Source organism: Stegodyphus dumicola, chromosome X2 (assembly GCF_044657685.1).
Source record: "Stegodyphus dumicola isolate Sdum_Otavi_A_Nest chromosome X2, ASM4465768v1".
In the NCBI taxonomy this organism is placed as follows: domain Eukaryota; kingdom Metazoa; phylum Arthropoda; class Arachnida; order Araneae; family Eresidae; genus Stegodyphus; species Stegodyphus dumicola.
Window position 1 is genome coordinate 107,357,539 of NC_140781.1, and position 24,450 is coordinate 107,381,988.

Consider the following 24,450-nt stretch of genomic DNA (forward strand, 5'->3'; position numbering starts at 1 on the left):
TAGCAACTAATTTGGGACAGAGTGAGTATTAAATATGCACTTTATTCAGATATTCTGAATAACAAGTAAATACATGTCAGAATTTAGAAAAACAGTGAACTAAAAAATTAAATAATATCTTAACAAATGCAGTGGATCAATGAAATAGACTATATTTACAAAAAGGGATTATAATAAGCCTTTGCTACAATCTCAAACAATTACAGAACTAATAGGGTATTAGTTTTGTAGCATACCTTTTTAGCACTCGAATTTCACCAAAAAAAGGGTAGATTCCAAAAACAAAACATGGCTATGTGACGTCATTACAGCTTAATATCCTATGTTTTTGCGATGAGAATGTGGTATGCAAAGGAGAGAAAGTGACATCATTGCATAAAAGGAAATGATGGTAAAGACCTGAAATCAATATCTTTCCATATGTCACAAAAACGTAGAATTTCGCAGACATCTGGGTGTCTAAAAGACATTTCTTTACGATGTTACTCAGGATGCCGGTCCTCTTAAACAAATGACATTAAACTCAAATAATGATATCTATTATAGTCAACATATAAATAATAACAAGTTGATTAATCATCTCTGACCCTTTTTTTCTCTTTTTTTTTCAAGAGAATTAACGAGAACAGGATTTAAGCAAAGCACTAAAAAAGAGCATTAACAAGACTTGATGTAGAAGATCATATAATAGTACAACTGCTTACAAGTCCTAGTGAAATACAATATCAATACTTTACACTTCTGTTGGTACAGTATTTCACTAGTTCTAAGCAAAATTCTGACTCTATTTAAAAAATTTTTTCCATCATATACATTTTGCCAGCTACTATTTTGAAGGTTGGGTTTATATTTACATTTATTTAGTATCATATAAAAGTGATTAAAGGAAAACACTGAACACATACCCTCATAGGATGTATATCTCCATATGGGGGCTTTCCTTCTGCCATTTCCAGTGCTGTTATTCCAAGACTCCATATATCTGCAACACAATCATAACCTATTTCTTGAATGACTTCTGGTGCCATCCAAAAAGGAGTACCAATCACAGTATTTCGCTTAGCCATTGTATCCTAAAAGGTAATTACACAAACATTAGAGAAATTTCTTCAAAATAAAAAAATAATAATAGTAATAAAAACTAGATCTTTTTTTCACATTACCATTAGTAATTTTAACTGTGGTAAATCAATTTAGTAATTTCAACTGTGGTAAATGAGAAAACATTAATATATCAGTATTTAGATATATTAGCAATGCCTCTTAATAACAAGTTTCACTTTACAAAATTCAATAAATATTTCAGTTAAGTGATTTAAATTACTTCATTTATAAAACATATGTAGCTTTCTTTCACATGAAATAAAAAGCTAACAAAGGCAAATAAAAAGCTCTAGGTTAAAACAAATTTCAAAATACTAACAGTCAGCTGTCCCGCAACTCCAAAGTCAGCTAATTTCGCATGACCTTCCGTATTTAGCAAAATATTGCCAGCTTTAATATCCCTGTGTATTTTTCTTCTATAATGCAAATATTCAAGTCCTTTAAGAGTATCACATAGAATAGTTGCAATTTCTTCTTCCATGAGCTATAAATGAGACAAATATTTATAAAAGGTTTAGAAGAAATATGATAAAAGCAGCAGTCTGCATTTAACATCAATCAGGTTTTACATATTAAAAATAAAGACAAGAAAAAAACAATGTTGTAGCTTTACATACTGTTTTCTTCCTTAGGCGCATTATATCCGAAACAGATCCACCACCGCAATATTCCATAACAATCTAAAAGGTTTTTTATGCATTAAATACAGCTACAAACAAGGCTATTTATTATAAAAACACATATATAGTTATGAAAATGTTAAATATTTCAATGACGTAATATTTCCGTCATATTTATCTGTGAACAGAATCAGGGTTTAATTCAGCAACAAGCTACCATAGCAATGCACTGGTATTTTTAAATGAAACTGTATTTTAATTCATTTTTAAATATCTTGATATTTTAAATCATTCTTAAGTATTTCCTATTTATTCTATAACTTTTTATCTATCTCGTTAATTTATTATTTTAATAAGCTTTCCATATTAGTCTTCACTAGGACTATGGCACTGTTAATTAAAAAAATTAAACCCTGGATAGAATAAATTATACTAACCCATAAATCTGTGCCTTTAAAGTAACTTCCATAATATTTGACCACATATGGACTGTCACACTGTTGCATAATTGAAATTTCTTTGATGATTTCCTGAAGATCCGTATCAACAGGTACTTGTTTGATAGCCAAGACTTGACCAGACTCCTTGTGAAGAGCTTTGTATACACTGCCATAGCTCCTATAATGAAAAAAGAAATACAAAAATTACTTGTTCTTTAATATGATGTTTAAAATACATATATGGTAATAATAAAAAACAGTATTAAAGCTTTCTTACCCTTCACCTAATTTGCATATGATATCAAATACTTCTTCAGGCTGCCGCGTCAAACTTTCTTCACTTAATTTCTTTAACTCACTATCAAATTAAAAGTTATGTTATAATCAGAGAAATAAATATGATGTCAATAATCCAAAACAACATACTAACTACAGTTAAATTCTAATCTTTCTTTTAACCCTTTGAGGGGTGGTATATAAAATAATTTAAATTGTGGTACAATTTTGAATGAACTGTAACTTATAGACCCTTAGGACACAAAATTGAGACTTAAAAAAAATTTAGAGTGAAATCCTGAATTTTGAAGGGCTGGTATACATTTTATACCGGTGCCCCTCTATGACATTTTTTTCCCAGGTAGTTATCCGCAATTGTTAATTTTTGTTTCTTCATCTATTTCTGTGAACTTTTGATGTGCATCTATACAGATGGGTGCTTGAGTACAGTTAAGTAAGTCTGAAGGCAAAAAACTTTTAAAATTTTGCTAGAAATTTAAAATTAGAAAATAAAATTTATGTTTTTCGCACTTTGATGATACCACCCAGATGAATATACTTCTGTAAAATATGGGTAAAGAGATTTTAAAAGTGAATTAAATTCAATATAATTATTTTATGAAAAATTTTAGCAAATATGAATGTATTACTGCATGCGGAAATCGTATCATGCTGTAATTGAGCTAGTATAATGTTACAAGATGTTACTCAGGCGAAAAATTAAAAAAAAAAATTAAAATTATGTTATATTTTTAAAGTTATTATATTTTATGCTTTAGGTACTATGTAGAAAGAGTATGCTTCATGCTATGATAGCAAGAATCACCCCCCCACACACACACACACATACACTTTCGATTATCAGGCCCAGTAAGGGGCCCTTTTTAATTTTTTGTAAATATAGTTTGCAATATATCGTTTTGTTCAAGAAGAAAAGCTGTTAGAAAATTTTATTATTTGATACACTTCAAAGCTGTTATTTCTATCAAAATTTTAAAACTCAAATATTTGCCCCATTTTTTCCATTTCCAAAGATAAATAAATGTTTTGCATCTAAAACTGGCTTTAGAAATATTTCCCTCCTTTCAATAGCTGTGAAGACTAAACCATGTACTTGTACCCTAACCCAGAGGGAAAATGTTTCTTGTATTCCATCTGAAATTAACAAAGACTTGAAGAATAAAAGCATGCTTTCAAATCAGCAGTTTTTCCATTGCACTAAGAAATGAACCTAAAGTGAATTTCAATTTCCCGTACATTTAGAGCTTTCCCTCTGTGTGATATTATCACAGTCCCTTTGTAAAGATGGCATGACCCCTGTGTGACAAATTTATTATCCGTCACTCTTTCCATTTCCACAGCATTCTAGGATTTTGGAAAACACGAAATAACAGGTGTGTTTGGGGCTAACAATGCTACATTTAACCCCTACAGTAGTGTAACGTTTTTTGAAGCCAGACGAGTCTTTCTCGTGCAAAAATTAAAATTTTAGCTAAATAGAGACAAATGAGAAACTTGAGTGGTGTAAACAAGGAATAAACAGAAACTAATATACTTGTATTCAGTTCTAGGACAGGTTCAGTAAACTTCCCATACCCTCATGAAAATAATACTGCATCCTAAAGAACTTGCAAATTAATCATAAATAAATTATTACATCATAAACTATTATAATGTAAAGAAATTCTGTCATCTCACTGAGTAGAGAAGGAGAAGCCTGGTGCTGCCATCTATTGGCGAGGTATCCTCAGTAAAGGCGCCAGTACATATTATGTACCGGTATTAAAAATATATACATAATCATCTTTTAATTATCAGTTTTGAATGAAATGCAGTAAAAATAAAAGGTTCAGCACGTGTGCATCATATATTTGAAGATTGTGAATTTTTTCCTATACTCCAATGGAATTTATGAATATTCAAACATGATACCTTTCAAAGAGGTATATTAATTTCACAACTGCAAAATATTGAGCATTTATAGGGTAGTGCCGCCATTTAGAATTAAAAGAAAACAGTGCGAACTTGTGATTACAGCTTTTGGTGTAGAAAAATTAGCATTTTTAAGAGGTTAAAAAATTGACAAACATCTATTATATATTATATACCAGTGCCCTTCAAAGGGTTAAACATATGATGAAATTACATTGCATAGTAAAAATCCTTAAGCTTTCATCGGTATAAAATACAGAAAACAAGGAAAAATATAAAAATTAACCTACCATTTTAAATTAAATAAATGCAAAGATACTCTTTTAATGTCACTAAATACACATGCATTACACAAAACTATCACTGCAGAAAAACAGTTAAATATATATATATATATAATCTAAAAAATGTGTTATATTATGAATTTTTTTTGGGGGGGAGGGGGTTGATAAAGTTGGATTTAACTTCAACTAAATTTATTGACTGCAGTTTTGCAGTCAATAAATTTTTGCTTTTATTTGAGCTAATTTTTATGTTAAATTTCTTTATCTGTTTACTTATTAAACACAAGCAATCAGTCCTTTAACATGAGTGTTCTATCTAGTTCACAATGAATAAAATGAATCAAATTATATAGTACCTCCACTACCCAAGGCAAATGGGACCATAATCATATTGCATAATCGAAAACTCATTTATCAGAGACTAAATGTTAAATCATGGTAATTTTTCTTTCAACAAGTTTTTCTAAAATTGTTTATTTGGAATTCGAAAAATAACTGCAAAAGTACTAGCATTAACATTTTAACAAACTTCTTTGGTTTACTAAATTCTCCATATCAGATTTTATTTCATTACAAAAATATTTATGAAAAAAAACTAGAATAAACAATTTCCATCAAAATGTAAGCAAATTTTGCAGTTTTATCAAATTTTTATACACTTTTAATTAGATATTTATTTATTTATAAAAAAGGCCTCATAATTTTTTTTGATAGTCCTATAACTCGATCCATCACTGCACTGGCAAGCTACATTTTGATCAATGTAAGATACAAAGAAGCATCAGGATGTCCTCCTTTGCAATCGTATTAACTTTATACATAGGTATCCATGCTGGTTAGAATTAATTTTCATTGACAAAAAATAATACATAACATGCAAGACTATGAAGCTTGTTGATTTAATATAGGGTGGGGCAACCACCCTGTATAAGATTAGTATGGTTCTTTACCGCAGTGGCTGACAGCAGACATATGACTGGAACTTAGAAGAGCTTTGGAGCCTGAAGGTAGATATACAACAGCCAAAAGGTTAAACAACTATGCTGCAGACTTCAACACCTAGTAGTGACCGAGCAGTAAAAACCTCTGAATATTAGTAGTTTGTCAAGTTTCAAATCTCAGCTAACAAACTAGCTATATGGTTTTTCCTACCTATATGTGACATCTATACAAGCTAAGTGCCCCCTTAAAGTCTTTCATGAAAGAATCACTCTCCTTAGGAAAAGACCCCATACCTGCTTCACCATACGCAAAATAAAACCAAAGCCAAAATGGCAAATTTTAACATTTTTCCGTTTCTTTTTCATCCTCAGTTCATTGCAATTTTCAACATTCTCCAGAACTTCACTACAAATGATTTCTTTGTCACTGTAAACTGAAAATTTAGTTTGCTGTTTTTTATATTTATCCACTCCAAAACATCAACGTTTTATCCTTTGTAAAAGATCTATGAATTACCAGCATTGCTTTCATCTTTATCACACGTCAGACACATTTTTGTAACATAATGCACAAAAGGAAGGCCATTAAATGTCCCATTAACTAGGAAGAAAGGCATAAAAATCAAACCACTGATAAAATTTTAAAATGCTACTAAATTTTGTTATATGGAACAAACATGGGAAAACATGTTTTTACTGTTTCTTCAGACTGACTACTGGCTTGGTAGATAAAGACCTTAGCTGAATGAAATAATTAAAGGTTCTACTGTAGCTACATACAATTAAATTAAAACTTATTAAGTACATATCAGATATGACTTGAGAGATATTTGCTTCTTAGAATGTGCTGACAAAAAAAATTTCATGAATTAAATTACTTGCATGTTCAAAAACATTTTATTACAGTTTATTAACTGTCATAACCCTTTATTAAGAAAATCATTTCAGTTCAATTGTTTATAACTATTCACTTCATTAAATTGTCAACTTTGAGATTTATTTACTGCATTTTAAAAAGTTAAACTTATAGCATCATTATGAAAATAATGAGTACAAAGTTAAATTCACTGATAAGCAAAGGTTGTAAGTGACAAGAATTTTCCTACTTTTCAAATGTTAGGCAGTTTGCTTTATGTTCAATACTAAGAACAAGGAAAGCTCTAGGGTTTCTAAAAAAAAAAAAAAAAAAAAAAAACTCATATTTTTTTTTTAATTTAAATTTTTATTTTATATATTTAGTTTTTTAAACTTACAGTATGTTTTAAAAAATAAAGAAATCTATTAGAATTTTACTAACATCAAATATTGCTACAAAGAGTTATTACTCTAGTAGAGATTGGTGTTATATTAAAAAAAAAATAAAGATGTTTAGGAATAGGCTATATTAAACAAAACATATAAAAGTAAAAATGCTCAAAAAGCAGAATTTATTTTTAAATGTTTTACAGAAATGTGCCAAAAATGAGAATTTCTTGTATTTTTTTTAAAAACTGCGTCTAAAATTTTAATAGGCCTTCTGGACAACAGAAATTTTTCAGGAACTCCATTTAAGATGAAAGAAAGAACCACTAGATAATTAAAAGTTTTACAATAAATATTTAAAGAAATTAAATAAAGTCATTTTTCATTTTGCACAGTTTTGGATATTATTTTATAATTATTTAGTGAATATTTAACAAATGCAGAATTTCAATTAATTTCTCTATTCCTATTTATCATATCATAAACAGCCATAAATACATACCATTTCTTTAAACATAACTTAAATTTGTATTGAAATGAATTTTCAAAATTGAGCTACCACTTTACAACAGTCCCAATATAATAAACTTTTCTAAATACCATTACAGATTTAGATCAGCAAACTATTACATTTCCCAGAATTTTTTTTATGAGCTTGGACAGAATTATTAATTTTTACTTTTTCATTAAAGTCCTTAAAATTGACATGATTGCTACAATTTTAATATTTGGAAAATATGGTATGAATTGTAATGCTTTATAATAAGATTTATTTTCGGTAGTTTCTGCAACTTTGTTGCCTCACTAATCACTTCCAGAGTCCCTCGGGCTAACTCAGTCAGTCTTCCCCCAATATCCTCAATTTTCTTCCTTTCCTCATTTCAGCTCAGCTGAATAGCTGGGACAATATTTTTCATTATCTAAAAGTGTACTTGAAAACTGTAATGAAATTTCCAGTGCTAACTTAAGTTAACTGTTTATTAATAATCATTTCAACAAACTTCCTGCAAACTTTCAAATGTTATGCAAATGCAGATATCAAGCCTTTTGGCATATTCCTGCAATATACGAAGGAACATTAAAACGCAACATTATTACAGCAATAAAAATCAATACAGACTGGTGGAATTTGAATATTCTTTCATTATGGCATCAATACACATAAGCTCATCACACAGATGAAGCCAAAACAGCCACCTTTTGGAAACCCCGCATGGAAAGGAAGACCAAGCAAGTTATCCAAATTGTGTATTGTTTCAGCAGGTTAATTACAAATGGACAGCACAAACAGGAATTCACTGCCATTAAGTAAAATACAGACAAATAAATAAAAGAGGTGATTGTCAGTCTTTTTAAAACTTACTGAACTGTGGACACACTGCACTGAACACAGTAGGGACTGTATCATAAAAAATGACAAAAAAAAAAAAAAAAAAAAAAAAACTTTTAATTTTATTTGTACATTACTAGTTAGAGAAAAACTAATACCCAAAATTATGTTTATTAGTATAAAAATGGAGATTCCTCAAAAAATAATGTTGTTTATTGTACTATACAAAACAATAAACAACAAATGAATAACAATATGAAGGTTCGAAAGTATAATAGTATGATTAGAGCTCCTAGAGATACAGCTCAGATTATGTAACTAAAATAAAAATCCTAGAGTTTGACTGACTGTAACATTTACTGCAGAAATGGCCCTATGGCCAGACAAACCAGACCCCTGTCCAGGGTGGAAAATTTTGAGCGAAGTATTTTGGCTCAAATTTGTAAAATTCTTTTATTAGAAAAAATTTTTTTATAAAATTATTTTACAAAATATATTTCTTTATAGCTTGAACGCCTATCATATAGTTATTTCATATATGCATATTACTATTATTTAATTGAAATGCCAACCAGTGCAAGTAAAATTTGTAACATACTGGTCCTTTTTTTTTAAAAAGAAAGAATGCACTGGATAGTGATATGTAGTAACAATTATATGGACAACCAATGGAACATAGATATGCTTGTTTGAATAGGATTTTCATTGCCCTCTTATAAATGAAAAAACAGCAATTCTATTGTTTTAGTTTATGCTATTACTACATTAAGGATAAGTGCATACAAAATTGAGTTTTTTTATGCAACTAATGATACTGAGAATAAGCAGTGTTGTGAAATTATGGAGATGAGTAAAATAAATATTTTATATTCATACACAGTTTGAAAAAGTCTGCATGCTATAGAAAAAAATTTTATTAATTCATTTTTAGATCATTTTTGTTGGCTGTCAGTTTATGCTTGGGAAAAAGATTAAAAACAACATAGACTACAATGGTCCAATGGTTTAAATTAATGGTCAAAATAAATTTCTTTCCAAAAAATATTAAAAATGGCCTTTGGAGTCAAGATATCAAAAAGTTTATAAGAGTACAGTCAAAAGTCGTTAATCCGGACATGTTGGGACTTCGGCGATTCCGGATTATCGATTTTTCCGGATTATAGATCATCCGTTTAAATCTCATAACATGGCATGCAGAAATTCTAAAATTAAAAATATGAAACCGTAACGTATGAAATAAAGAACAATTATGATCTCAAGGGTATCAAAATTTACCAATAAAAAAGCTTAATATTTATTTGTTTACTTTATTAAACATTTCTTTGAATGTAAGTTGTTTAAGTTGCTTCGTTTTATGTGATAATACTTTCTCTTTAATTCTATAAACAGACATCATTTCTTGTTCAGTTACAAAGTTCCGCTGTTCAAGTCCCGTAATTGCTGTGTCGAGAATACCGACTAACTTGTCAATCGAAATTTTTTCGTTTTCACTAACCTCTTTGTCACCTTCTTCATGTCTTTATCCATTTTTTGCAGCAATTTCACTTTTTGTTTGATGGAAATCGAAACATACTTTCGTTTTGTAGATCCTTTGGGAGCTCCAGCATCAGAAATTCTATTTGACATAATCGAATGTTCAAGTTTACTTTTATAACATTGCTCTTACAGTCTGCAAAAAATAATAAGCCGCATCCAATTCGAAGATTAAGGTACAACGCAATCATCAACATTAACTGAAATAGATAATTTTAGCTTATACGGTCCGTTACACATTAAACGTGCAGGCGAAAACGTATTCTGCACTTGTGCGCACACGCATATGCGCAGTCGTAAAGGTCTTACGTGCACGCGTAAACGCCTAAGTTAGTGCCTGTGCTCCATTACTATTTGGTACAAAATCGTAGATCCAATAAGTAAGCAACCATCTGCTAGAGAATTTTTTAAAAACTGTAAAGATTTTTTTTTTTTTTTTTTTAAGGATATTCGATCGGATGCAGCATTTAATGAAATACTACGTGACATAAGAGAACTGGCGGATGAGATTCATATCTCGGCTAAATTTGAACTGACACAGCCAGATTACAGAGTTTGATGAAGAAATATTAATTCTGATTATGAAGCATGATATTATCTGGTGGATGATCCTAAATTCAAATGCAAGATAGTTTTATTTTTTACAACAGATCAAGCATTGGAATGCATATTAAATTTAAAATGAGTACCCACAGCAATTATTTTCAGTTTTTGTACAACATATATGATTTAAAAGACACCCCTAAAAATGTATAAATTAAATACTTTAAAAAAACTGGAAATAAAGTTTACTGAAGAATCAGGTGACACAAGCATGCTTAATCTAGCAGATAAAATAGTGCCAGTTTCAGCTTTATCAGGTAAAAAGGAAAGCATTGTAAAAAGGTAAAAAGATAAACCAAACTAAAGTTTTAAAATTAATTCCAACATTAGATTTTGCACCAAATCTTGCTTTCTTTGCTAATAAATGTGGAAAACGGAGAGAAGAGTTTCTCAAAATTAAAATTTATAAAAAAGTTCTTATACTCCACAACTGTTCATGGTATGTTAAATACAGTCAAAAGTCGTTAATTCGGACACCCATAATCCGGACCTCAAAGCTAAAAACTTTCTGCGCATGCGCACAGGCGTTTTACGCGTGCGCGTAAGACCTTGACTACTGTGCATATGCGTGTGAGCAAGTGCAGAATACGTTTTCACCTGCGCGTTTAATCTATAACGGACGATATAAGCTAAAATTATCTAATTATCTATTTCAGTTAATGTTAATGATTACGTTGTTCCTTAATCTTCGAATTGGATCCCGCTTATCATTTTTTGCAGACTGTAAGAGCAATTTTATAAAAGTAAACTTGAACTTTCGATTATGTCAAATAGAATTTCCAATGCTGGAACTTCCAAAGGATCTACAAAACGAAAGTATGTTTCGATGTCCAACAAACAAAAAGTGGATTTACTGCAAAAAATGGATAAAAACATGAAGAATGTGACAGAGAGGTTAGTGAAAACGAAAAAATTTCGATTGACAAGTTAGTCGGTATTCTCGGCACAGCAATTAACGGGACTTGAACAGCGGAACTTTGTAACTGAACAAGAAATTATGTCTGTTTATAGAATTAAAGAGAAAGTATTATCACATAAAACGAAGCAACTTAAACAACTTACATTGAAAGAAATGTTTAATAAAGTAAACAAATAAATATTAAGCTTTTTTTTTTTTTTTTTTTGTTTTTGTAAATTTTGATACCCTTTAGATCATAATTGGTCTTTATTTCATAAATTACGGTTTCATATTTTTAATTTTAGAATTTTTGCATGCCATCTTACGAGATTTAAACTGATGATCTATAATCCGGAAAAATCGATAATCCGGAATCGCCGAAGTACCGATGAGTCCGGATTAACGACTTTTGACTGTATATATTTATTATGCTGTTTTTTGTTTGCAAGAACTATTTGCAAGAATAATTAGAAATTCCTCTCAAACAGCTGAAAAACTGGTGACAGAGTAAATATTTTAAAAACTTTCTTAAGATCTGAAATTTAGAAGATAATGACTGCAGTTGAATTAAATTACATAAATTCTTCATCTTTGTAAAGTAGATTAACTTAAAATTCGAGCTCTAAGTCAATAGAGACTAAAGTAAGATAAAATAGCCTCTGGGGCCTTGGTATAAAATCAAAATATATAAGTTTCATAAAACCAAAATGCAATTCAAATCAAAATTCTAAAAACTGCATTGCTCTTTAAAAAATGCTATAACCCTCTGCTTTCCTGAAAACATGTAAATCTCATACATAGTAATTCCTAAACTCTAGAGATAGCCAAAAACTCATTTCATTGAAATACTAAACTCCTCAAAACAACAGGGATGGATAACCCACACGCATGAGAATTCAATCGTTGAGGGGGGGATTTATAGCGGACCTTTGTCCATAGCTGTCCATCCATCCATGTCCTTTACAGTCATGTCGACCTTCAAACCCAAGTGGGTGACAGCATGGCAAAAATCACCTGAATTTAGCTAAACTATACCTTTTGGTAGCTTTTTAAGAAATATATTGCATTTAGAGAAAACTGTGCTCACAGTTATAACACATGTGATAACATGAATTTAAACGTGTTAACACAACACATGTTAGGAGATTAAGAGAGAGTTGCTGAAAGCTGATAAAATTTCAAAGAAATGGGGAATTGAATTTACTCCTTCTAATGGAGGGTGAATGGCCTCCATTAGAAGGCCTTCTAATGAATAGGCTGAAGTGTGGCATTTTACTCTTATCTGTCCATAAACAGCACAAATTTAAATTTAAAGATACCAATAAAATAAATGACCTGAAAACTCAAATTTTACTAGGCTCGCATTCTAAATGTGAAATACATTTTTTCATATTCTACTTCAAAAGAATCATGCAATCACTTTATTTATAGTGCTTCACCATCCCACAAGTATCACACCATACTTAAAATTTACTGAATATCTTTTGCAGTACACTCACAAGGGATAAAAGGAAAGGACAGTTCTATATCTCCTGTTCTACTGGGCCAATTGATGAAATTCCACTTGAGTGTTTCATGTCTCGAAAGCATGACTTAGGATATATATTAGATTTATATATAGCATTGTTCTAACACAGGTATTTTGACATAAAATTGGACTTTTTCTGAAATAACATATCAATTTCTGTCCATATTTCCTTTCTACGACTCAAATTATGCCTAAGTGCCAGGTTTTGTAAAAATCACATGAGTAGGTTTTTAAAAAATAAGCTCTCAAAATTTTAGCTCCTCCATGTTAATTGAATTTGGTATATATGTGGCGTTCCGACAGATACTTCAACTTCTATTCATGAGATGGCGCCACGTGTAAAATCCAGTTCTTAATCGGAGCAGCAAAGCGACGTCATTACTCACTCAGACTTCTCGTCAGACAACTGTACGCGACGGTAGCATGAACTGTGTTCCGAGCTCTGCGTTGATCTCTGCAATGTAATTTAAATTGTAATTTAGTACTTAATATATTCTTTTGTTATAGGAGATTGTCTACTCTTATTTTCTTTAATTATATCATGCATTAAGCACACACGACCACCAAAAGTGGTGACCCGGATGTGATTGTGATAAATACTCCAAACTGAAACAGCGGCTCATTGAAATCTATTCAGAAAGTGAATCTTCAAAAATACGTACTTTACTACAAGGACTTGAACTTGGAGATCAGCGACCTTCACACTTGCTGTCACGAATGCGTGATCTGGCAGGAAGCCTTTTTAGTGACGACTTGTTGAAGTCACTATGGCTTTCGTGTCTCCCTAATAACATACAAATAATTCTTGCTGCTTCCAATGAAGATCTAACCTGTTTAGCAGCAATGGCTGACAATATTAATGAACTTGTTACTCCAGCTTATGTCAGTGCTGCTAATGCTGCACCTTCCAGTTCATCCCTCGAACAACAAGTGGCTGAATTGACCAAAAAAGTATCTGAACTCTCTACAAGTCTTCATGCTTCACGGAGATACAATCGATCAAATCAGGGCCCACGTAATAAATTTCGTGCCCGAAGCAGGAGTCGATCTCGTCACAATACTCGAATGCAGTACAAAGAACTCACAAGTGGCATTTGTTTTTATCATATGAATTTTGGCGCGCAAGCTCGCAGGTGTGCCCCTCCATGCACTTTTGAACAAGCGGGAAACTAAATGGGCGGTCTTCTGCTGGCCAACAGAATGTCCGCCACATCGACAGAATAGTACTGGCTGATCGTTCAACTCAGTTATGTTTTCTAGTAGATACTGGAGCTGACATATCAGTGCTCCCGAGAACTAAAACAAATGCTCACCAACTTAATAAACTTGTACTGTATGCAGCCAATGGTACCCAAATTGCAACCTACGGCACCAAACTATTGACACTTGATTTAAACTTGCGCCGGACTTTCAACTGGCCTTTTATTATTGCGGATGTAACTCAAGCAATTATTGCTGTCGACTTCTTGACACATTTCCACCTTCTAGTGGATGTCAAGAATAATTGCTTAATTGATGCTACAACCCAGCTGACATCACAGGGCCAAGCTTCTCACATATCGAACGTACCTACCAACATAAGTGTTGTATCGGGCAGCACACGGTTTCATCGGTTATTAGCAGAATTCCCTGACATTTTAAACCCATCCAAATCAGGTCAGCATACTCATCAGCCAGAAGTGTATCATCACATTGAAACACATGGCCCACCTGTATTTTCCAAGCCAGAGATTTTTCTCCAGAGATGCTAAAAGCTGCTCGCAAAGAATTTGAATTCATGCTAGCACAGGGAACCATTCGCCCATCTAAAAGTCATTGGGCCAGTCCACTTCACATGGTTAAAAAGTCTAATGGTGACTGGCGGCCTTGTGGAGATTATCGTCGACTTAATGCTGTCACAGTCCCTCACAGATATCCAGTCCCACGTATCCAAGACTGTACCCATCTTTTTCATGGAACAAACATATTTTCTACCCTTGATCTTGCCAGAGCATATCATCAGATCCCAGTGCATGCTGAAGATGTGCCAAGACCGCAGTGACTACACCATTTGGTCTCTTTGAGTACTTATATATGCCATTTGGCCTTCGCAATGCTGGCCAAACATTTCAGCGTTTCATACACCAAGTACTGTCTGGCCTCGATTTCTGCATCCCATATTTTGATGATATCCTGGTTGCATCTACAGATGCGGAAGAACATTTTCAACATCTAGGTCAGATTTTCACTCGCCTTAAAGATCATGGATTAAAACTAAATCCATCCAAATATGTACTTGGTCAACCCTCAGTTTCCTTTCTTGGATGTCTTATCACCCAGAATGGAGTTAAACCTTTACCGGAAAGAGTCAAAGCAATTAACTACCTACCTCAGCCCAAAACCATCTCTGAACTGAAGCGTTTTCTAGCAATGTTAAATTTCTACCGACGCTTTCTGCCAAATGCCGCAAAAACACAAGCCTGCCTACATGAGTTTCTGAAGAATAGCAAAAAAAAGACGATCAACGAGCTGTCCCTTGGACTGAATCCGCATCTGCAGCATTCGTGCAATGCAAACACGATCTGGCAAATGCAGCCACACTTTCTTATCACTCACCTAGTGATCAGCTCTCTATAATGGTAGATGCATCTGACACGGCCATAGGAGCAGTGCTTCAAGCCCATACCACTAAAGGACTTTCCCCAATGGCATTCTTCTCCAGAAAACTTACTACTGCAGAAAGGAAATACAGCACATATGACAGGGAGCTACTTGCTGTGTACTGTGCTGTTAAATACTTCCGGCACAACTTGGAAGGACACGACTTCATCATTTTCACCGATCATCGACCATTAACCTTCGCTTTTAGGAAAAACTCTGACTCATGTTCTCCTCGTCAGCTTCGACATCTGGATTTCATCGCCCAGTTTAGTACAGATATCAGATATGTCTCTGGTACTGATAATTGTGTCGCTGATGCCTTGTCTCGGGTAAACAATATCAACCTCACTACCCCAGATTTCTCTGAAATTGCAAAAGCTCAATTGCATGATGAGGAACTCAAGAACCTAATCTCAAATCCACAAACCTCCCTTCAGTTACAACCGCTGCACGTTGATCCAACGCTTAAAATTTACTGTGACATAGAGAACAATAGAATACATCCCTATATTCCTGTCAATTTTAGACATGAAGTGTTTAATGCCTTGCACAATTTGGCACATCCTGGAATCCGTGCCACCAAAAAGCTGATCGCAGACAGATTTGTCTGGCCAGCAATGAATCAAGACATCACAGAATGGACTCGTTCATGTATTAGATGTCAATGGTGTAAAGTATCCCGTCACACTCACAGCCCCATTCAACAATTTAACCTTCCAGCAAGACGCTTTGATCATGTGCACTTAGACTTGGTTGGCCCATTGCCTCCTTCAAATGGTTACACTTATCTCCTCACTTGTATTGATCGGTACACAAGATGGCCTGAAGCCATTCCTATTGAAAATATATCCGCTGAAACTGTAGCTCGAGCATTCATCTCCCAGTGGCTTTCAAGATTTGGCATGCCTACCACCATCACTACTGACCAAGGCCGACAATTTCAATGTCACTTGTTCGCATCCCTCACCTCTCTTCTTGGCATTCGCCATATTCGCACAACACCATACCATCCATCTGGAAATGGGATGGTGGAATGCTTTCACCGATCTCTCAAACAAGGTCTGAAGTGCCACAGTAGCACACACTGGACAGAAGCCTTACCCCTAGTCTTGCTTGGTCTTCGCACAGCATTCAAAGAAGACGTTGGTAGCACTTGTGCCGAAATGTTATATGGTGCAACCCTCCGTCTGCCAGGTGAATTCTTTCACCCAGAATCTACTCCAGTTATTGACCCTCCAACATTCCTTCAACGTTTACGTGAGACCATGAGCAATATCTCGCCAACTCCAGCATCTTCGCATAACCAGCCAAGCTATTTTGTACATCCTGCGTTTGAGACATCTTCGCACGTATTCGTGTGCAACGATGCAATTAAGCCAACTTTAACACCTTCATATGATGGTCCATTCAAAGTTGTCAAACGAACACCGAAACATTTCACCATCATCTGCAATGGCAAACAATCAGTGATTGGAATCGATCGTCTCAAACCAGCATTTCTAATGCAAGATCCAACAACTTCCTCATCAACATCACTCCCGGAAGAAAGCTTACATCCCGTTAAAGAGCAACCTAAAACTACCAGATCTGGAAGAAAGGTTAAATTTAACCCGAAGTACTTATAACGTACCGATGGTACTTGGGGGGGGGAATACTGTGGCATTCCGACAGATACTTCAACTTCTATTCATGAGATGGTGCCACGTGTAAAATCCAGTTCTTAATCGGAGCAGCAAAGCGACGTCATTACTCACTCAGACTTCTCGTCAGACAACTGTACGCGACGGTAGCATGAACTGTGTTCCGAGCTCTGCGTTGATCTCTGCAATGTAATTTAAATTGTAATTTAGTACTTAATATATTCTTTTGTTATAGGAGATTGTCTACTCTTATTTTCTTTAATTATATCATGCATTAAAGCACACACGACCACCAAAAGTGGTGACCCGGACGTGATTGTGATAAATACTCCAAACTGAAACAGCGGCTCATTGAAATCTATTCAGAAAGTGAATCTTCAAAAATACGTACGAAAAAAATGCATGGCAAAGTAACACTCAATCATAAAAATTCCTTCTGCCTGGAAAAAACTCATTTCCATTTTGACTGAACAAACACTTCTTAAAGCTAAAAGCTTAAACTTCAACTGAAATTTGAAAAAAAAGTATTTCTCGTAATAATATAGGGTTGTCATCCACTGAAATAATTTGCCATTAATATCCATTTTGTAATTTCTAAAATATTTTTAAAGTTTGATGTACACGACTGCAGCATGATCCTGTATAATCTGGGTTTGAAAAGCTTCATATAGCAGATGAAATACTTGAAGTCCAACTTGGGTCAATATCACAGTTTCTCAATGCGGATGTATCACCCAGTAGAAGCAATGAACTGGAGGGGCATTATTAGTCCAAGAAGCAGTAAGTAGAATTAAGACACAAATGTGCAATATGCACATGCCTGAAAACTTTGGTTGTCAGAATAATACCTTTGAAACATTTAAATATTCACTTCATTAGGCAAATAATATAGTTATTCATCTTTACAAGAATTACATGTGGAGTTATCACCCAGCAGAAGCAATAAACAAGCAGTAAGTGGAATTCATACACAAATGGGCAATATGAACATAGCTGGAAAATTTGGTTGTCAGAATAATGCTTTTGAAACATTTAAATATGCATTTCATGAGACAAACAATACAGTTATTCACCTTTACATCTATTTACTATGTCAGCTGACCTTTCATGCAGGTTCACTTCTCTATTCTAAGGGAACAAAATTATAAATCTAATCTTCTAAAAATGTCCACAAATCCATATTTGCAGTGATATTTGGTATGATCATATCATATTAGATATAACATATACCACTGCTATCAATCCTGGGCTGATCTTTGGAATATGGTAACTGGTAGTTTGGCGACATTTTGGAGGCGATAAAGGTTACTACCTAGGACTTTGGTAATAATGTGAGAAGTACTCAGTTCCGATTATGCATTATTTTGTGTGAGGGAAATGAGAGATCATGATATATGTCATGTGACATTAATGGACGTATTATAGTTCTTTAATCGGAAAAGGGGGAAAATCTGGAAAAAATCTGGAAATTTTGTATTTAGCTTTATTCTGTATTGTGTAAAACAGTGTTGGTTAATTTTTGGATCCCATGGCCCTAACTAAAGTGAATTCGAAATGGGTATTTAGTGGGATTGAAAGGGGTAGTAATAAGTGTTTTTTTAAGGTTGTGCGAGATAGAAGTAAAGATGTTTTATTAAGTTATTTATTTTACCTGGTACCTTGCTATAAGTATGATTTTAAAGATCCTGAAACAGGCGCACATACGCTTGCTTTTTATTTAGCGGAGGAAATAAGAAAAGTTTATCGGCCACGTAATCAAGATTCTGAAGAAGATTAGGTAAGTTAGTATTTTTAATTATTTGAGGATATTATTTTTATGCATTGTTCTAAATGTAAGGAGTAAATAAAGTAATATGGTATTATTGTAAAATTGTTATTAGCAATGATTTAGAAGTGATTAGGATTGTAAGCTAATTTTTATTAATTTAATGTATGTGCTTATTTATATTTTAAGTAGTGTTTTTGAATTTAATTATATTTTAATTAAATGATAGTTATTTTGTGAATTATATGTTTGTAGGAATTTGGTATACGTTTCAGTGGAAGTAAACGTTCATGGAAATAATTTAAATATTTGACATATTTGTCACCATTTGTAATGCTTGAGGTAAGAATTCGTTGGTGACGTTTATTATATAATAGATAATTTAGAGGTAAAAGTTTTTGGATATTTTATTTATTTTATACGTGGAAATGTTCATCTTTGAAAAGGGTATATACTTTTTCACGATCAGGTAATTTATATGTTCTTTTTACCGGATTTAAAGATTCACAAAATTTTCATGCATTTTCGTGAAATTTTTCTAATTTATGAGAAAATAGCAGTGTACATGGATATAGTGAAGAGTGTGTGCAATGCCATTTTTGTGCAATTCTGGGATTTTTTTTTAAGTAAAAATAAGTCGACGTGTACGTGGTTTAGTGATATTTTAATTAAATGATAGTTATTTTGTGAATTTTATGTTTGTAGGTATACGTTTCAGTCGAAGTAAACGTGCATGGAAATAATTTAAATATTTGACACTAAGTATTTGTAACCATTTGTAATGTTTGCGGTATGAATTCGTTGGTGACGTTTATAATATAATAGATAATTTAGAGGTAAAAGTTTTTGGATATTTTATTTATTTTATACGTGGAAATGTTCATCTTTGAAAAGAGTATATACTTTTTCACGATCAGGTAATTTCATATATGTTCTTTTTACCGGATTTAAAGATTCACAAAATTTTCATGCATTTTCGTGAAATTTTTCTAATTTATGAGAAAATAAATTTTTCTAATTTATGAGAAAATAGCAGTGTACATGGATATAGTGAAGAGTGTGCGCAATGCCATTTTTGTGCAATTCTGGGATTTTTTTTTAAGTAAAAATAAGTCGACGTGTACGTGGTTTAGTGATATTTTAATTAAATGATAGTTATTTTGTGAATTTTATGTTTGTAGGAATTTGGTATACATTTCAGTCGAAGTAAACATGCATGGAAAGAATTTAAATATTTGACACTAAGTATTTGTAACCATTTGTAATGTTTGCGGTATGAATTCATTGGTGACGTTTATAATATAATAGATAATTTAGAGGTAAAAGTTTTTGGATATTTGATTTATTTTATACGTGGAAATGTTCATCCTTGGAAAGGGTAAATACTTTTTCGCGATCAGGTAATTTCATATATGTGCTTTTTACCGAGTTTAAAGATTCACAGAATTGTTTTGCATTTTCGTGCAAATTTTTGTAATTTATGAAAAAATAGCAGTGTAGATGGATAAAGTTAAGAGTGTGTGCAATGCCATTTTTGTGCAATTCTGGGATGTCTTTTTAAGTAAAAATAAGTTGACGTGTAAATGGTTTATGTGTATGTGCTATTCTGAAAAACGCGCAAGGAGTTTGCGATTGTGCACTTTTTCCCAATTTTGCAGTTAATATTTGTCATGATTAAGCAGTTTTGTTACATAAAATTTCTAGCATAAGTGTAATTCGGCTAGTAGATTGTTGGAAAAAGTGTTCAGTAAATAAAAAGAAAAGAAACATGTCTTTACTTCGTGAAGACAAAATGGCGGCGAAAAAAAAATAGAGGGTTGCTGTAGCAGAGTTGGTCGCCAAAAAATCGCCAAGTTACTATAATCCAAAGATCAACCCAATCCTGAAATCTGGAGATTTTCGTGAGAAGACAAACTGGGAGTTTTTTTATGCTGTGCAGCAGTGACCTCTCAAACGAACTCCTGACTGACTGAAATTCACATTATGATGCATAATTCAAGTTGTTAAATTATTTGTAATATAATTCTGGTGCAAAATATATCAGTATTTAATTAGATATTCTTAATTTTATGCTATCTGGCTATTTTCATTTTGTAACACTGAGAAAATTCCAAACTGGGAAAAAAAGCTTTAATTTATTGAAGCACTTTTAAAACCAATGAAAATATAATTAATAATTAATGTACATAACATTTATCACAACAAACTTGGTAATGTACTACATAATGAAGTAAAATAAATACAAATATTAACTGATTAAATACTAGTTGAATCTTCATATAAAAATCTACAAATGTCTGCAGCAGATTAAAATAAGGCATATAAAATGAAATTTAATAAGAAAAAGCTCATTAAAAAGGAAAAAAATACAGTTCAGATGAAAAAAAAATTTAAAAGAAAGATTATTCTGAAAATCACAATGGAAAAAGGGATAGAAGTTGCACAATTTAAGTTTCAATCAATCAATAAAATTTACTTATTGCTGGAAAATATTTTCCTTAACTAGGAGGAAACGAACACGAACAAGAACAAGAAAGGCTCTCAACACATCAAGCGTGTGAGACTGTTATTAAAACAAGCTCCAAAGAACAAACAGATCTTACATGAGGCTATTGGAAAGTTCTTTTACAGTTATAATATTCTATTCTCTACCAGCAAGCACCTTTTAACTATATGATCACTTTAATAAGACAAGCTTACAACTTCTATTAGAAAACAACTGGTTAAAAACCTGTTAAATCATCACAAATGTGTTTGACTTAAGAAATACCCAAATGCTAAAACCACAAATACCAGAATTACAAGCGGAACAGTCTAATATGTTACTTATTATCATTAGTAAGAAAAGTTCTATTAGTACATATTAGTTAAAAAAATACTTGAAAATCATGAAGATGATAAAGATGAAGAAGTAGTAGTTGAGAAAAATGGTATTCTTTATTAATGAAGTAAAACACTTACTGCTGCTACACAGGATAAAACCCAGAAATATGATGAAACTATATTGCAAATTCTTTTGAAATGTGATCAGCATGAATAGCTCATGTTAATCTCCTAGAAATTATGAGAAAGTGATAAAATATGGATTCAGCCAGAAAATAGCTCAATACCATATGCTATGTGCTTCAATCAACATATATGAAATCAGAACTGTCCAGTGAGGAGCAAGAAAAGGCTAGAACATTACTTCATGATAGACTTACATTTCCATATGCTTTGCTTTCATAACCTCTGCTTTGCTAGCAAAAATTAGCTATTTTCTTAATAAAGTCTTACAGAATGTTTTAACTTCTACATCGTGATGTAGTTTAAAGAAAACAAATGCAAATGAGGATTTCAAACTGTTGTTTGCATAATGATGATTCTATCAATAAGAACTGCTAGGTTTGAAAGAACATTCTTCAGATTTTCATTTCTTCACATTAATCTGGGAAATTCTTTGGATTTTGAAATAGCAACTAAAATGTTTTTCTGCTATAGACTACTTCATGGTAAAGGTAAGTTGAAGTGGAAAGAATGTAATCTTTAATAACTGTTATGAAACCTTTGAATAAATTTTAAAATAATTTTCCTCTACAGCTTGGTTATGACCAGTGGTTTTACTTACTTTGGGAAAAATCTGCCAAATCTAATATATATGCAAATAATGCTATTTTTATACTAAACTAGATAAAATTTAAATTTCAAGCACTTTTAACTCATATCCCACACTAGTTTAACTAGTTTTATGATTTATAAAAATACTTTCTTTCCCCCTAAAAATTTAGACTACATATAAAATCTAACTTTTATAAAAACTTGTAGATATAATAGTTACACTACATATCTTCTCATAGAAAGCTACTAACCATACAAGCAATCCATAGATTATTCTAAAAAACAGTCATAAAAGAAATACCAACGCTTTTTATGAGAATAATATTCATTTCTTCACAATGAATCAATTCATAGATAATTCATCGGTTATTCTCAACTTTATTTCTCATTCATCAATTACTTATCAATTTTTACCGGCACAGAAAACAACGGTGAGTTTGAATAGATTACAAAAAGAAATAACACAAAACCCAATTCTCAACACTGTTCGAAATAACAACTTTACACACAGCTTCAATTAGTCGTTTCAAGATTATTTATGAGAAGAGAAAGTTATAACTGATTTTCACACAACCGTAAAATTTTCATAAAAGAATACTTTAACATGATATGTAGCGGAAATCCATACAGTGCAGTCATCAAAAATAAGTTTTAAGAGTTAATGTGAGTTATGGCACCATGAAGTTAATTTTAATAATATACATTATCCCTACTAATTATGCTTTACATACACATTCAGTGTTTTAATTCTCATCTTGGCATGCGTGCGGGGAAAAAAAAAAAAAAAAAAAACCTTCCGAAGCTATGGACATAATTTATTCCACAGTTCCTTAACATTGCACTGTGTAAACTTAACAACAGAAATTGAAACGCTAACCAAAAAGTTCTTATCTCTTGTACCGCACAGGAAACCGTCAAAATTAGTAGGCTTAAAAACAGAATCTCACCTCTTGGACGACATGATACATGTAATCGGATAAAATGAGCATAGTTCTTAAACTATAAAGCTTCTTTTAAGCATGGACTAGCGAAGCAATTATTTGGTTTGAATGTCCATGCTACCTTATTTTATCAAATTCAAACCATACATCCATTATATTTACGCTTTGACAGATTTCTTTACATATGAAGAACAAAAACAACAATTACATCGTATGTTGCCATCTTATTTTATGTAATATAGTGGCTTAAAATTAGAAGGACCAAAGGTCTTGTGGAAGGCTCACTACATAGTAGCAACCATATAGTGATGTCATTAATTCTGGGAGCTGAAACGCATGCAACGTCGCCTTGGGTCTCAACAACAGCCAAGTGAGAAAGTCGCTCAACACTGGTAGATCGACCGGGGTTTGAATCCCAGCGAACGTGTCAGCTGCATGGACATTTTCGTGGTTTCCCCCGTGTGTAACGAGGCAATTTCCCTTGGAAAGTCACCCACGAAGGTATTCCTCCTTTTAGGCAACTAGCCCTTGAGTGCTTTGCCATAATCAAATAAACCAAACCAGATCAACGTCTCCTCTAAGTCCCAAACAGTCGCATTTTTCATAAACTATTTTACCTGCTATTTTACTATAATAACCGATAATATAATTGAATAATTACATACATATCTTTAGTTTTAAAATGATGAATGGCAAACAAAGTTAAATGTTACCAGGCACAGTGAACAATAAAATAAAATAATACGAATAAATAAATGACGAATGACATAATATAAATGAAAGAAAACAGATTATAATAAATGAAAGAAATAGTTTCTATAAAAAACAGGGTATTTTTCCGTTTCGCCGGGGCAAATCTCGCCAAGCAGACTTTATTGGCGACAACACACACTATACACATAAAAAATGTAGACAAATGTTAGTTGCAAGAAATTTTATTTTATTTTTTTTAATGGCGTTTCAAATTTTGTAAAAAACCAATAAATTTTCAAAAAGACAATTTAAGAATTTACAATGCTTTCATGGTAAAACATGCTGATTCTCCGGTTCATATCACGTGACCCCAAGTGATCCCCACGTGACCTCAAGTAAACTACGTTACAAAAATCTAATTCTCTCAATAATTATCTACATTA

The 24,450-nt window shown here is 32.4% G+C and overlaps 1 protein-coding gene across 3 annotated transcripts in view; it reads right to left on the reverse strand.

The window, feature by feature from the left end:
* hpo (serine/threonine-protein kinase hippo) overlaps positions 1-23,534 on the reverse strand; it is a 97,309-nt gene extending 73,775 nt beyond the window's left edge. For 2 of the 3 annotated variants that reach the window (XM_035362388.2, XM_035362387.2), the window contains exons 1-6: positions 23,321-23,534; positions 2,442-2,522; positions 2,162-2,342; positions 1,722-1,784; positions 1,424-1,588; positions 906-1,073 (exon numbers count right to left, since the gene is read on the reverse strand). In XM_035362388.2, coding sequence (XP_035218279.1) covers positions 906-1,073; positions 1,424-1,588; positions 1,722-1,784; positions 2,162-2,342; positions 2,442-2,522; positions 23,321-23,334 — 672 coding nt within the window. In that variant the 5' untranslated portion in view covers positions 23,335-23,534. The remainder of the gene's footprint in view (positions 1-905; positions 1,074-1,423; positions 1,589-1,721; positions 1,785-2,161; positions 2,343-2,441; positions 2,523-23,320) is intronic. The other variant, XM_035362386.2, reaches the window with a different exon arrangement.
* Between the last annotated feature and the right edge of the window lie 916 nt (positions 23,535-24,450).